Source organism: Orbicella franksi, chromosome 12, assembly GCF_964199315.1.
Source record: "Orbicella franksi chromosome 12, jaOrbFran1.1, whole genome shotgun sequence".
NCBI classification, from domain to species: domain Eukaryota; kingdom Metazoa; phylum Cnidaria; class Anthozoa; order Scleractinia; family Merulinidae; genus Orbicella; species Orbicella franksi.
Window position 1 is genome coordinate 5,271,651 of NC_138156.1, and position 12,111 is coordinate 5,283,761.

The 12,111-nt window shown below is 41.3% G+C and overlaps 2 protein-coding genes and 1 pseudogene across 3 annotated transcripts in view; all 3 read right to left on the reverse strand.

The window, feature by feature from the left end:
• The window catches only part of LOC145464056 (voltage-dependent calcium channel subunit alpha-2/delta-3-like), a 30,200-nt gene extending 23,977 nt beyond the window's left edge, over window positions 1–6,223 (reverse strand). Inside the window, exons 1-2 of the mRNA XM_081447872.1 lie at window positions 5,145–6,223; window positions 2,752–2,909 (exon numbers count right to left, since the gene is read on the reverse strand). Of these exons, the coding sequence (XP_081303998.1) occupies window positions 2,752–2,909; window positions 5,145–5,432 (446 nt within the window). The 5' untranslated portion in view covers window positions 5,433–6,223. The remainder of the gene's footprint in view (window positions 1–2,751; window positions 2,910–5,144) is intronic.
• On the reverse strand, window positions 10–2,075 carry LOC145463592 (uncharacterized; annotated as a pseudogene). Its single transcript, XR_014041350.1, has 2 exons — window positions 1,567–2,075; window positions 10–1,336 (listed from the first exon to the last, which is right to left on the reverse strand). The product of XR_014041350.1 is annotated as an uncharacterized LOC145463592 (transcript).
• A 57-nt stretch (window positions 6,224–6,280) lies between the features above and the next one.
• LOC145464058 (uncharacterized) overlaps window positions 6,281–12,111 on the reverse strand; it is a 13,228-nt gene continuing 7,397 nt past the window's right edge. Inside the window, exons 2-5 of the mRNA XM_081447875.1 lie at window positions 11,348–12,111; window positions 10,623–10,752; window positions 10,000–10,139; window positions 6,281–8,330 (exon numbers count right to left, since the gene is read on the reverse strand). The exon at window positions 11,348–12,111 is cut by the window's right edge and continues 556 nt beyond it. Coding sequence (XP_081304001.1) covers window positions 7,261–8,330; window positions 10,000–10,139; window positions 10,623–10,752; window positions 11,348–12,111 — 2,104 coding nt within the window. The 3' untranslated portion in view covers window positions 6,281–7,260. The remainder of the gene's footprint in view (window positions 8,331–9,999; window positions 10,140–10,622; window positions 10,753–11,347) is intronic.

Here is a 12,111-nt window from a genome sequence, read left to right on the forward strand (position 1 = left end):
TTAGTACATTTATACAGCTAAGAAATAGTCAAAAAAGAACATGTCCACCTTATCTTTACTGTCCTGGAAAAAAGGCTGATCAAAGAAAATTTGTTGACAAAAATACTTATGATCATTCATGTAGCAGAAAAAATCATTCCACTCTAACCCAGTCAATCCAAGCTGGCATTGCACCTGAAAATAGTGCTCATGATTTCTTTTTAATGTTATCTCATTGGAAACTGGATCAATTTCAAGATACCTGACATTTCTGAAATCTGTCTCTCCCTCTTTCACAACTTTGATTTCACATAAACCAAATGGATTAAGCCCTTCATTTGCTGCTTGAATGTCATACACCTTACGGTCAGGACTACACCCCAACCATGGGCACTTGGGATTGATCACTAACCCACATGGGTACACATTGACCATCCCAGCTTTAGCAACATTGGCATAAACTGCAGCTGCATGTGATTCCATTTCAAGCCCCCTCCTCATAGCAGCTGTTACAACATGCCGTGAGGGGTTTATTTGCTTCACCAAGTTTTCAAAGTTTGACATGCGTTTTGCACAAGAACCAAACTTGCTGGCAGTAATTCGCTTTGAGCGCAGAAGCTGCCAAAGGTTACTTGCACTCTGTGTCACAGCCCTCTCTTCCAAATCTATTGTGACTGCTCGAGTAACAGACAGAGCATCTAGAGCAGCACTTTTTTCTTTGTTTAAACACACTTGAACATTGTTCAGAATTCTTTCTCCAGAATCCTCCAATGGTAGCTTGGGGAAGTCACAGGCAAGGAAGTCATTAATGACATATTCCTGTGAGAGCTTTTGCTGGTAGGACAGAGGACTACCTTTAAGAGCATTTCCAAATTTTGTTGGCTTAAGTATTAAATTTGGCATTTCCTCTGCTGTGGGTGCAATGTCAGCTGCTAAGGGCAATGGGTCCAACCCACTAAAATCACTCTTGCAAAGGATTCTGTAGGAAGTAGATGGTGAGTACAAAGTACGTTTGATGAACTTGTTATAGTTAGCACCCATTCTTGGCTTTTTTACAAGTACTGATTGAATTTCTTTTGTTCCGATGCGTTTCTCCCTTGGTACACTCCAGCGCTGTGGCATACTGGTGCATGTTAGGTCATCTGGTAGGGATGCAAGTCCAAACATTTTACAATGAGCCATGTAGAACAGCAGTCCTATTATGTGATGGCACTTGCACCTGCAACACAGGAACATTTTCCAGTAATTCCCTTGTTCTCCAGCTTAACAAATATTTCCAAAATATGCGGAGGCTCATTTTTTCTCATGGATCGAAAGCATTTACCGGTAACTTTGGCTTTCCCTTGCAGATAAGTCACTGAAAGAAATGAAAATTGTTCTTAGATGTGTAGCAAATAGACCTACAGCCATATTAGTGATAATAAAAAAAATAAATTAGTTTGATAGCACATAAGCTTAATTACTGAATACATAATGCAATGATATCTATTTTATGGGACAATAAACTGTAAATGTAAAGCATGCACTGATATCACAAGATATTGTAAGGTTGATATATGTCAACATAAATAAATGTTCTTTACACACCTTGAATATTGTGGAGATATTCAGGTTCAGCGAAGAATTTGTAAGCTTTGTTTGTGCTTGTACAACCAGAAGAGTTTTTCGCGTAGCTCTCTACTTCAGCAAATGTTAGGTTAGGGAAAAGCTGAAGATCTTGTGTCGGGTTATCTGTAATACCTCGTTCTGCAACTGAGTATGCCATGAAATGAACATAAAACAGTGCCCTAGCATCTCTTAAGGCCTAAATGTTGGTTAATCAAATCGAAACCTGTCATCTCGGAGTAATCGTTTAGTTAATATGCAAATATTCAAATCTTTTCCCGCGCAAAAAAGCAAAACAAAGCCCAAACAACAGATAACGGCTATTTACCTTCATTGCTCGCCATGAGGTCAAGAGGTCGTCACGGTCACCCGGTTTCGTGTTTTTCTCTGAAAGTCACTAAAAGACCCTAGTTACAGTTTCACCAAGGTAAAAAAGTCTCAAAGTCGAGCAGATCGCCAATATTAAGAAAGAGAACCTACGAAGTCGCTTCGCCACGCTACAATTTTCAAGATGGCGGCCAACACGCTTGCGTCCCAGCATTGCATTGCTAGGTGATATCCAAGCACGTGACCGGGTCCTGCAAAGGGCCTATTCGAAGATTTACGGTAAGTGTCTTGTCCAAGAACACAACCCAATGTCTCCAGCCAGGGCTCAAACCGATACCACTCAATTTGCAGTCAGTGCACTAGCCATGAAGCAACCATGCCTCCACAAAGGCACAGTGCATGTACTCAAGAGTTCATATCCAGAGTAAAGATGGGTCTTTTATTGCTGGAAAAGGGGAGGTGGGGTTATGGTGGACACTGTCTTCTCAAGAAAGGAGATGTGAGCCATAAAAATATTGAGGGGGATGGTCAGGGCTGGGATCCCTCAGTGAAGGAAAGTAAAGTTTTGGATTTCAACTTAATACAGGGTCTCTGATTAATTATATGAGGTCTGCTTGATTCCAGTTTCACTGTAGCAAGGTTCCTCTTCATGGACCCATGCAAGCTTAATATGGACTTTCGCCTCATTATAAATGACTGTGAATTCATGCCCTACATATACACTGCAGCTCAAACATTTCGTCTTACTATGAACCAACCTCTCCACCAATACACTATACAGATACATTGAACCATCCTTTTAAACAGGGTTCAACTGGATATAGCAGTTACTTTACTTACGTGTTGAACTCCAAGTCTTTGGGTAAAGTATCTAATAAATCTGAGTCTGTATAATGTTGTAACCCAAGCTGGTGTAGTGTGGAAACTTTGGCCATTTCTTGTAAAGTTTTATTGGTGTAAAACTCATCATGAAATTTAGTCACTGCCTCAGCAACTTTCTAATGTGATTTTAAAAAGGAGAAAGATATTAAGTATTTTCATAAAAATCTTTCATACTCAAAGTACAACACAGTTGGTACACATGACATTTACTCACGTTGACAAATGATTGATACAAATGTAAGTGTGTGTGTGTACAGGGGCAAAAACAGCAGTATCCCAAACCAAAGAACTCCTAGTTTGAAATTTCATCCACACTTGTGTTATTGCATGTTTTGTCATGTTGAGTTCAAGTGTAGATACAGCTGCAGGGCAGGAAAAAAAAATTAAAATCCACTTGCCCAGTGGGCCAGTAAATTTCAGTTTTCACTTGCCCCCACTAAAATATTACTTGTCGCCGTGGCAACCAGTATGGAAATCAGAGGACAAACATGAACAATGTATGCTTTGATTCCTAACTAATCCATGCTTTCAGCCTCATGGTTGCTAACATTGCAGTCTTAAGTTTTGAAATAGCTTCTGACTGGAAATCATCATTTATCAAGCTGACGTTTTTGCTCAGACTCACAAGACTACAGAGGCTAATTTCACTTACCCACCAGGCCACTGAAATTCTATTTCCACTTGCCCAAGAGCAACATGTACTTGCCCTGGGCAATTGGACCTCGGTTTTTTCCTGCCCTGAGCTGATATAAGCCTTATATTTAAGCAAGACTCGTATGACCCTGCAGGGGTGGATCCAGGATTTTTCTTAGGAGGGGTGCATCACTAAGGAATGGTGTAACTGACTGGTGGGGTGAACAAATTTTAAAAGCGAACACTAAGAAGAAGGCTTTATCTTGAGTGGGGGGGGGGGGGTGCACCCCCTGTACCCTTCCTCCAGATCTGCCCCTGCCCTGGCTAGCATGGACTCAAGCAGTGCCACATGAAGTTAAACAATCTCATTCCATGAATCTTCATTTCTCACTGTGCGAGCTTGACAAAATGGGTGACTCTCAAGAGTCTTTGTACAGGCTAGATTTTCATTGGTTCTAAAGACATTGAAAATGAGCAGAGACTCAATTAAAAGACTTCCTTGTGCAATTCAACCAGAAGTCCTACATGTATATTTTTGGAATTCCATTCCAAACTTCCTATTGTCACTCATTCCAGACTGATGTTTGAGAGGAACAAACAGTTTAAAGTAATATCTTAATTTTAAGTAAATTTTTAGACACTGCCTCCATGAAAAGCAGCTTTTTTTTGTTTAATTTTTATCGTAGTTAGGTAGTAGGTAGATAGTCCAGTAACTTTGTTGACTGATGGAAAAACCATATATAAATAAAGTTAACTTATCTCTATCTAATCTCTTACACTCTGGGTACAAGGTTGAAGATTGGATTTAAAAGATATTTTTTTATGAGGGAGAGGAGTCAGAGGGGAGTCAAATTATGTTATCTGGTATAATTGCAAGAAAATTTATCTTCCTGCAAGTAGTTTTAGAGAATAATTATCTTACATTTTATAGATAAAAAGTGTCTATAATTTGGCCATACTGTATATCAAACCTACAGTTTTCCTGAAATTTTTAAATACACTTTACAGTATATTTGAGACATGTCAGAGATGCGTATTTCTGAAAGGTCGAAAAAATTATAGTATTTTTAGGTGTTTATTTCCAGTATTTTTTGTTTTTCGTTTCTTTTTTTTTTTTTGCCTAAATTACTGTATTTCTATCAGAATCTTGGAAGGAATAACTGTACAATGTTATTTATGGGGTACATTTTATTGGGTCTGTTTAGTCTTTATCTAAACTTTTGACTAACAAATTTTGTTTTGTCACACTAAAAGCTCCAATTATTGTGATGTAAAGTAATCTGTGAGCACAACTAGGATTAATAACATTTATCCTTGGCAGGAAATTTTAATTTATCTTTCTTTGCTTGACATCTCACCCAATTCTCAAGTCACTTGTCTGGATAATTCACAACAAGTAATAAACTTTAATTTCCTGCGGGGCAAGTAATTTAATTTAAGAAAATATGGGAAGACCCAACAAATAATATAGATTGCAAAAAATAGTAATCTATCGGAGGAAAAATAACAAAACCCTTTGAGCGCATCAACAGTCAAAATAAAAGTCACAATTAAACAAAGGCAAGGTCACGATTATCTTTGTTAGTTTACTCTTCGTGACGTGAAAATCTTGCACGCTCTAAGGATTCACAACCAAAAGATTGAAAAGAGCCCGCATAAAAGATTAACATTCACATGTTGTAATAGAGCTTAAATGGCCAAAAAGAAATGCAACCTACCCTTGCCGTATTTTCCTTTTTGACAAAGTAATTCCCAAGCCGTGATTTTACGGAGTTGATTGTATCAAATCCACTCTTTTCCTCCACTGTGTAATTCGCGCTGTCGTACAACTTCTGAAGCTCGCGAGTTTTCAAGCCTTCTTCGGCGAGTTTCAGAAGGTAGCCCTCCACATGTGCAGACCAATTCTTCACAATATCGTTATCTAAAGATCCCCCGGCAAGCAGCGATACTTCGAAAGTGATCGCGAACAGTAACAGGAGTGGTGGACTACAGAAAGTGACCCTCATGGTTACAACTCAATACACCGGGCCAATATTAATCCAGACAGCGGAAAATCTCCCCGAATGCCTTCATGTAATATATTGAAAAACCAAACAAAGGTATAATCCGCAGTGAACTCGATTTAAGTCTTTTCCTCGCCTTCACAGCTGTTGCACTCCAGGTCGGACAGCAAATAATTATAAACCGCTCCCAGTTGTGAGTACGCTGCCGAAATTGTCCAAGATGAATGGCAATTTCAATTAACAACTTTCAAGTACGTTTTGAAAGAAGATCTTTCGCTGAGTTGAATCAGGAACTATAAAGCTATTAAGCACAGCAGCCGCAGAATCTAAACCTTGGATGGACCGAAGAAAAACACAAACACAACTGCATCGCTGTGCAAATACGGTATGCAAATTCATCAATGGTATTGACCCCTGCGTGACACCCGAAACCATAGCGGGGTCACGAGACAGCCATCCCCCAGTGGGTAGGGAAGAGTGCCAAACTCCTTGAAGGAGGCTACGCGCGATCTTTCGTGCAGGCTTTCTTCACCATGTTAGGGTCGCACTAATCAACCCACCAACGGGATACACATGGAAAAAAATTAGTAGTGGAAAATAGGAAAAGTTCTCTCCTTAAAATCCACTTTCAAAATTTGCTGTGTTGCGAGTACTGTTTTTATACATCCCTGAAAATTTATACTTACCTTCGAACACAGCACAAATCTTTTTTCGTTAACAAACAAATACAAAGAAAGGCTTTGTCTTTTGATACCTTCCCCTACCTCTCCTATATGGTGTAAAATTTCCCGCCTTAATATCAACGACTGAAGTCAAATTGAGGGTGAGGGGGTTGGGGGTGGGGGGGGGGGGGAGTGGGCGGAGTATGAGAGAGCAGATCAAGTTAGTCAAATGTCCGGGGATTTGTTGACTGGAGCGAAAATTCCCCGTTTCCAAGATCACATGCAGCATCTCCATTACAAAACCCAGAATTTCCCAGAACATGAATTTTCGACAATTAGAGGGAAGTAGGAGCTAGTCTCATTGTTTCGTTTGTTTATTTGTTTTCCTTTAGCCAGCGAATACAGCCGCCTCTCATTCGCTCCCGCCAATGAGACGCGAATGAGAGGCGGCTGTATTCGCAGGCTAGTTTTGTTTTGTTTTTGTTTTTGTTTCTGTTTTTTCTTGCAGTTGCTCCAATTAACATTCCCTTCGTTCATGGATATTCAACATAGATTTCTAGTTGCTTGTACAGCTTTTATAGAAAAGCCATTCCACATGATAACGAATATCAACACCTTACTCACACGGCCCTTTCAAGGCCACCTCTCTCTTCCTTGAACAGGATTGTGCACGAACTTTGAAGAGAGAATAAGACAGGGTTCGTACCCTTTTTCAGAAACAAATTTCCAGGACTTTTCCAGGACTCAGATTGATTTTTCCAGGACTCTAAAATCCATATTAACCCTTTCACTTCCAAGATCTCAATGCTAATTCTCCTTACTGTCTGCTATACATTTCAAATTTTTTACTTGAGTTTAACAGATTTCCAGAACTTTCCAGTCCTGGAAAATGCCACAACAAAATTCCAGGACTTTCCAGGTTTTCCAGGACCCGTACGAACCCTGATAAGAGAATAAGAACCTGCTACCTGCTGAAGAAAAAAAAATTATTCACGCAATTTTATTTCTGCCAGCTCATCATCATCATCATTTTATTCAGCTGAAATAACAGGAACATTTTCCGGACTGGCACCTTTCAGGTACATTCGTTTATATCAAAACAACATTTAAACACAAAAATCAACGTGAGAGCGGAAATTGAGCCACGTTCATGGATAGGTCGTAGTAAATCATAAGTTCTGTTGCCTTTTCAGCTGGTTCACTTCCGGTGAGTCGGCGGACAGAACAGAGATACCGCGCCCAAAAGCTGTACCCCTATGCACGCACAACTCTAGATAAGGCTTGACGACATCCAGTACGCTGCTAGCAGACCCGCCCGGTTTCAGCACCTGAGAATGTACATTGTGGAGGATGACATATCCACCCTTCCTCACCAACAGGCGGGCCACTTCAGAGTGCGATCCGTACAAGAATACAGAGGTTACATCGTCGTCATGGCTTGAGCGATTGCATGGAGGTTCGACCACGTTGTACTCGTCGCCTGTGCACTTGCGAAGGTCGTGTACAGGCTGGGTGCTATCTGTCACGTAAAGAACCACGCAATCCAGCGTACGGTGCAACGCGATGCCAAGAACCTGGCAAGTTAAGTCGAAGTAAGAGTCCGGGTTGATTTGGGACAGGGTAATTGAGTTACCCGGAGGAAACAAAACGGGTTGAACGTCGCACCAATTTTTCAAACTTTCCACGGTTTCTTTGTCGCTTTGTGTCAGGGTAAAAGTGGAGCTGGACACGCGAGCCATCTCTGCGGTCACCGGCAACTCGGTCTCCCTGTCGAACACAATCGCTGCAAATCCTCGCGTAGACTTGGCTTGAAGCCGCCCCTGGTACTGCGATATCTTGATGCGGTGGAGGCGGACGATGTCTCCGATCTTGTGTGCAGCCGGGAGGCGGGAGACGCTAGGCTGGAATAACACACACTCAAGACCAGTGCTGGATTCAGCGACGGTCGGATCCATCAGCATCAGCACAGAACACATATCAGTGCCTCGACACTTCCACGCCGGCTTAAACAGTTTGACAACGCCATACACATTCACCGTGGTATCAGCTTGTAGATTAGCGAGGGTAGTGTAACCGGGCGGCACGGTATAATCTGCTCCCGCACGGGACGATCTATTTCTGCTACGGTCACTAAACGTATTGCCAGCTCGGTCAGGCAACAGTGCTTGATGCGAAGGGACTGCGGACGTTTTCAGACGTTTGGGATCAAGCGACAAGTGAACGGGGGATCTCTTGACACCTTCGAAAAGAGGAAAATAAAAAAAAAAATGTTCAGATTTGCCTGAACTTCAGGGGGCACTTGTCTATCACGGGAGTTTTTACACTGCAATTTTGATAAAAAGGGTGATAACATTACGATAAAGTACCTTCACTCAAACAAAAAAGCACCAAAAATACCGTGGCTAATATAAAGCAAGTCAGTATTAAGTAAAATTTTGAAGCGAGGGCAAATTGTAACTAACACGTGGAACCCCGCCACACGGCCACCCCGCTAATACCATTACGGCAACCTCGTTAAAGTGCCTATGAAGTAAAAAATAATTGCTGCTGATTTGAAAGGCTTTTCAAAGTAAAGAAGAATGATGTTTTCCTTTTTGGAATATCTTTTATCGTTTTAGAGATATTCACGTCTTTGTATTATAAGTGATGACGTCATAGGTGGTTCCACTAAAACATCACAACACTCAATCTAGAATATCTCTAGAAATATTAAAGCAGTGTTCTTTAAACTTGGCACCAAAAATGTACATCATAAAAGAAACAAAAGGACACCCGTCGTGCTATCGCCATGACAACAGTTATGCCGCTGGTTCTGTTTTAATTAAAACTAACATTACCAGATTTTATCTTAAACAAGGATCATCCACTCCCAACAATCTAGTGGGGAGAGTTAAGACAATATGGGAATCATGTGTGTTCCGAGTTAGACCCTCTGTCCCTTTTCGAAGGGTTGCAAATTGGCATATTTGGTTTTTCAGAGAAAGAGACTGGAGCCAAAACTGTTGCCATGGCAACAACACAGAAGGTGTCATTCTGTTTCTCTTGTGATGCACATTTGTGGTGCCAAGTTTGAAGAACACTGCTCCAATATTTCTAGAGTTATTCTTGATTCAGTGTTTACTGTTCAAGTGGAACCACCTATGACGTCATCACTTTCCTCATTTGCATAATACAAAAACGTAAATATCTCTAGAAAGAAAAAAGATATTCCAAAAAGAGAAACGCCATTCTTCTTTACTTTGAAAAGCCTTTCAAATAAGCAGCAATTATTTTTTACTTCATAGGCACTATCACAGCTACTTTATTCTGGCGCGAACAAAAGCTCAGTCAGTCATTTTCTCATTTAAAGAACTGCTTTGACACAGCCACCCCGCTAACACGACCAGACTATTGCGGCCCGTTCGTGACTAGATTCATGAGGTTCCACTGTACAGCTGTAGTTTTCAGCGATTTTGCCAAGACACTCCAAATTCTCTTTCAGTTAGCCTTGTAGTGCCAGCTAACGTTGGAATCCCAACCAATCCCAATCTTTTTTTTTTTGAAAAAAAAAAAAAGATTTCTCTGCATCCACGAGTTCTTGACTATGTTATTGCACTAAACGACATCTTAGTTGATGTATGGACCATGCAAAAGCTAAACGTTAGTCATAATTGACTTCAAGTAGAATGATGTAGTAATAAGAAACTTTCTCAATGTTCAAGTGTGGATCCAAGATTTTTCCTAGGAGTGGGTGCACCACTAAGGAATGGCATAACTGACTGGTGAGTTAAACAAATTTTAAAAGCGAATACAAAGAAGAAGGCTTCATCTCAGGGGCGGGGGGGGTGCACACCCCCTACAATCCCCCCCCCCCCAGATCTGCCCCTGATTTTCCAGGTCACGTCTCAAAGACGGTGCATGCTACTAACCTCTCTCAGTAGAGTCCTGGTTTGCCAAAAGACTTGATGCCGGAGTGTAGTCATCTGGAATCAAAGTCCTTCTACTAGACGAAGCTCCTAAATCCTCATCTATAATTTTCAAATGATGAGTCCCAGAGTTTCTTTCAGTCCTATAAATAAAAGCAAATAAAGATTATAGGATGCACGGCTTTCACAAAGAAAGTCCCCCCTCCCCAACCCAAGGGTGGGCGTGGGGAGGTAAGAGGAGCTCGTCAGGTTTTGCAGACTAAGGAGAGTGAAAAATTGGATTTCAGACACTGAAAACACCACTACTAGTTGCCAAGAGTCCAGGGCAGGAAAAACCCCAGGTCCGATTGCTGGGGCAAGCGAAAATGGAAGTTTGGTGAAATACAGGTGAACCCTGCTATTTCAAACTTTTAGGGGTCATTCAGGTCTGATTGAAAGCAGTGCTCCCGGATAGACGGAGCCACTGGGCTGAATAAAGTGTTTAACGTCACATAAAGAGTGCAGTAAATGGCTTTTAGTCCTACCTATCACCCAGGCCAGTGCAGCAACCTTTCAGCCACTCATTTGAAACCAAAACTGCATGTATCATGAACATACACATAATTCAACTAGAACAAGTTACTTACATTCCTTTAGCGGGACTTCCATGGTGAATTTCAGATGAAACTGACATCCTACGGGCTGACGTAAACACATGTTCCTCTTGTTCAAAATCTGGCATGACAGACTCTTCGCTAGGCTTGTCTTGGAAATCACCTTTATATGGAAATTACTTCCAGCTTGAGATGCATTCAACATTACTTACATGTCACTTATAAACAAGTGTTCAGCATGCAAGTTGTGTCCAATTGCCTGGGGCTACTGGATTTTGGGGGCAGCAAGTGGGTTCTGTCTTTTACTTGGCCAACGGGCCAGAGAAGGGTTTTTGGAAAAAAAAAAAAGATTAACAGCAATTCAAATTTCAGATTAACGTTTGTGCTTGAAAGAAACTTTTGGGGGGGGGAGGGGGGGGGGGTGAGGGGCTAGTTATTGAAACAATGATGTTCAGGCTAGTACCTGAAGGGCAAAAGGAAAAATTAGTTTTCTTAAGGCCCTGGGTACTTTCATGCAGTAAACAATCTCAAGAAACAAAACTTTGATTTTCCCTAATGTAACATAATTACAGTAGATCTGATCATACATGTATCTGCAGAATGTTAGGTTATTATTAGTCAGAAGCAAGTAAAGAAAAGCCTTGCCTCAGGTTTCTTTCTCTAAAGTACCGTTAGCATTACAATAATATATTAATGCATACTGAGTGAGTTATGGTTTAGCTCTAGAAAGGATAATGCAATCACAGACATGTTTATACCTATCTTGAGACTATTATCCTCCTCACAAATTTTTGATGATGAACAGCCAGCCAGTGTAGCCCCAAGCTGTGGCAAATCATTGGAAACAGCAGACATCTGAGATTTGTCTCTCACTTGTCCCGCTGAGGGACCACCATTCCAGATTCTTGTCGACACCGTCGACACCCTGGAGGGTGTCAACTCAATGCGAGGAAATTGTGTATTGGACCGTTTATTGGGGCTAGTACTTTGTATCCCAAGGTTTAGAGATCCAGTTCCTCTTCCTGGACCGGACTTTTGAGACATGGTCAGTGATTGCCCACTTGCCTCAACAGCTATGCTTGCTATGTGATTGGAAGCAGGTGATTCATGGCTTGCATTTACATTCCCAACACCTGCACTTGTTGTGTCTGCATTTGGTCTCTGTGAATTTGGTGTACCAGCGTTTGGTGAACGAGCATTTGGTACACCTGCATTTGATGTACCTTCATATGGTGTACTTGCATTTGGTGTACGTGTACCCACATTTCGTGTAACTGCATTTGGTGTCCCTGAATACGGTGTACCTGCATTTCGTGAACCTGCATTTGGTACACTAGCATTCGGCACAATTGTTGTGTCTGTACATGTCTCAGGGCTGATATTTTTCCAAGAATCATAGCTCTCCTTTCTTGACTTGCCCTTTGAGTGAACATTCGCAGTTTTCATTGCCATTTTTGCTTCTCCCTTGTCAAGTAGGACAGCCAAATTACTAAAACTTCTTTCTACATGTGAGGTTGATGGT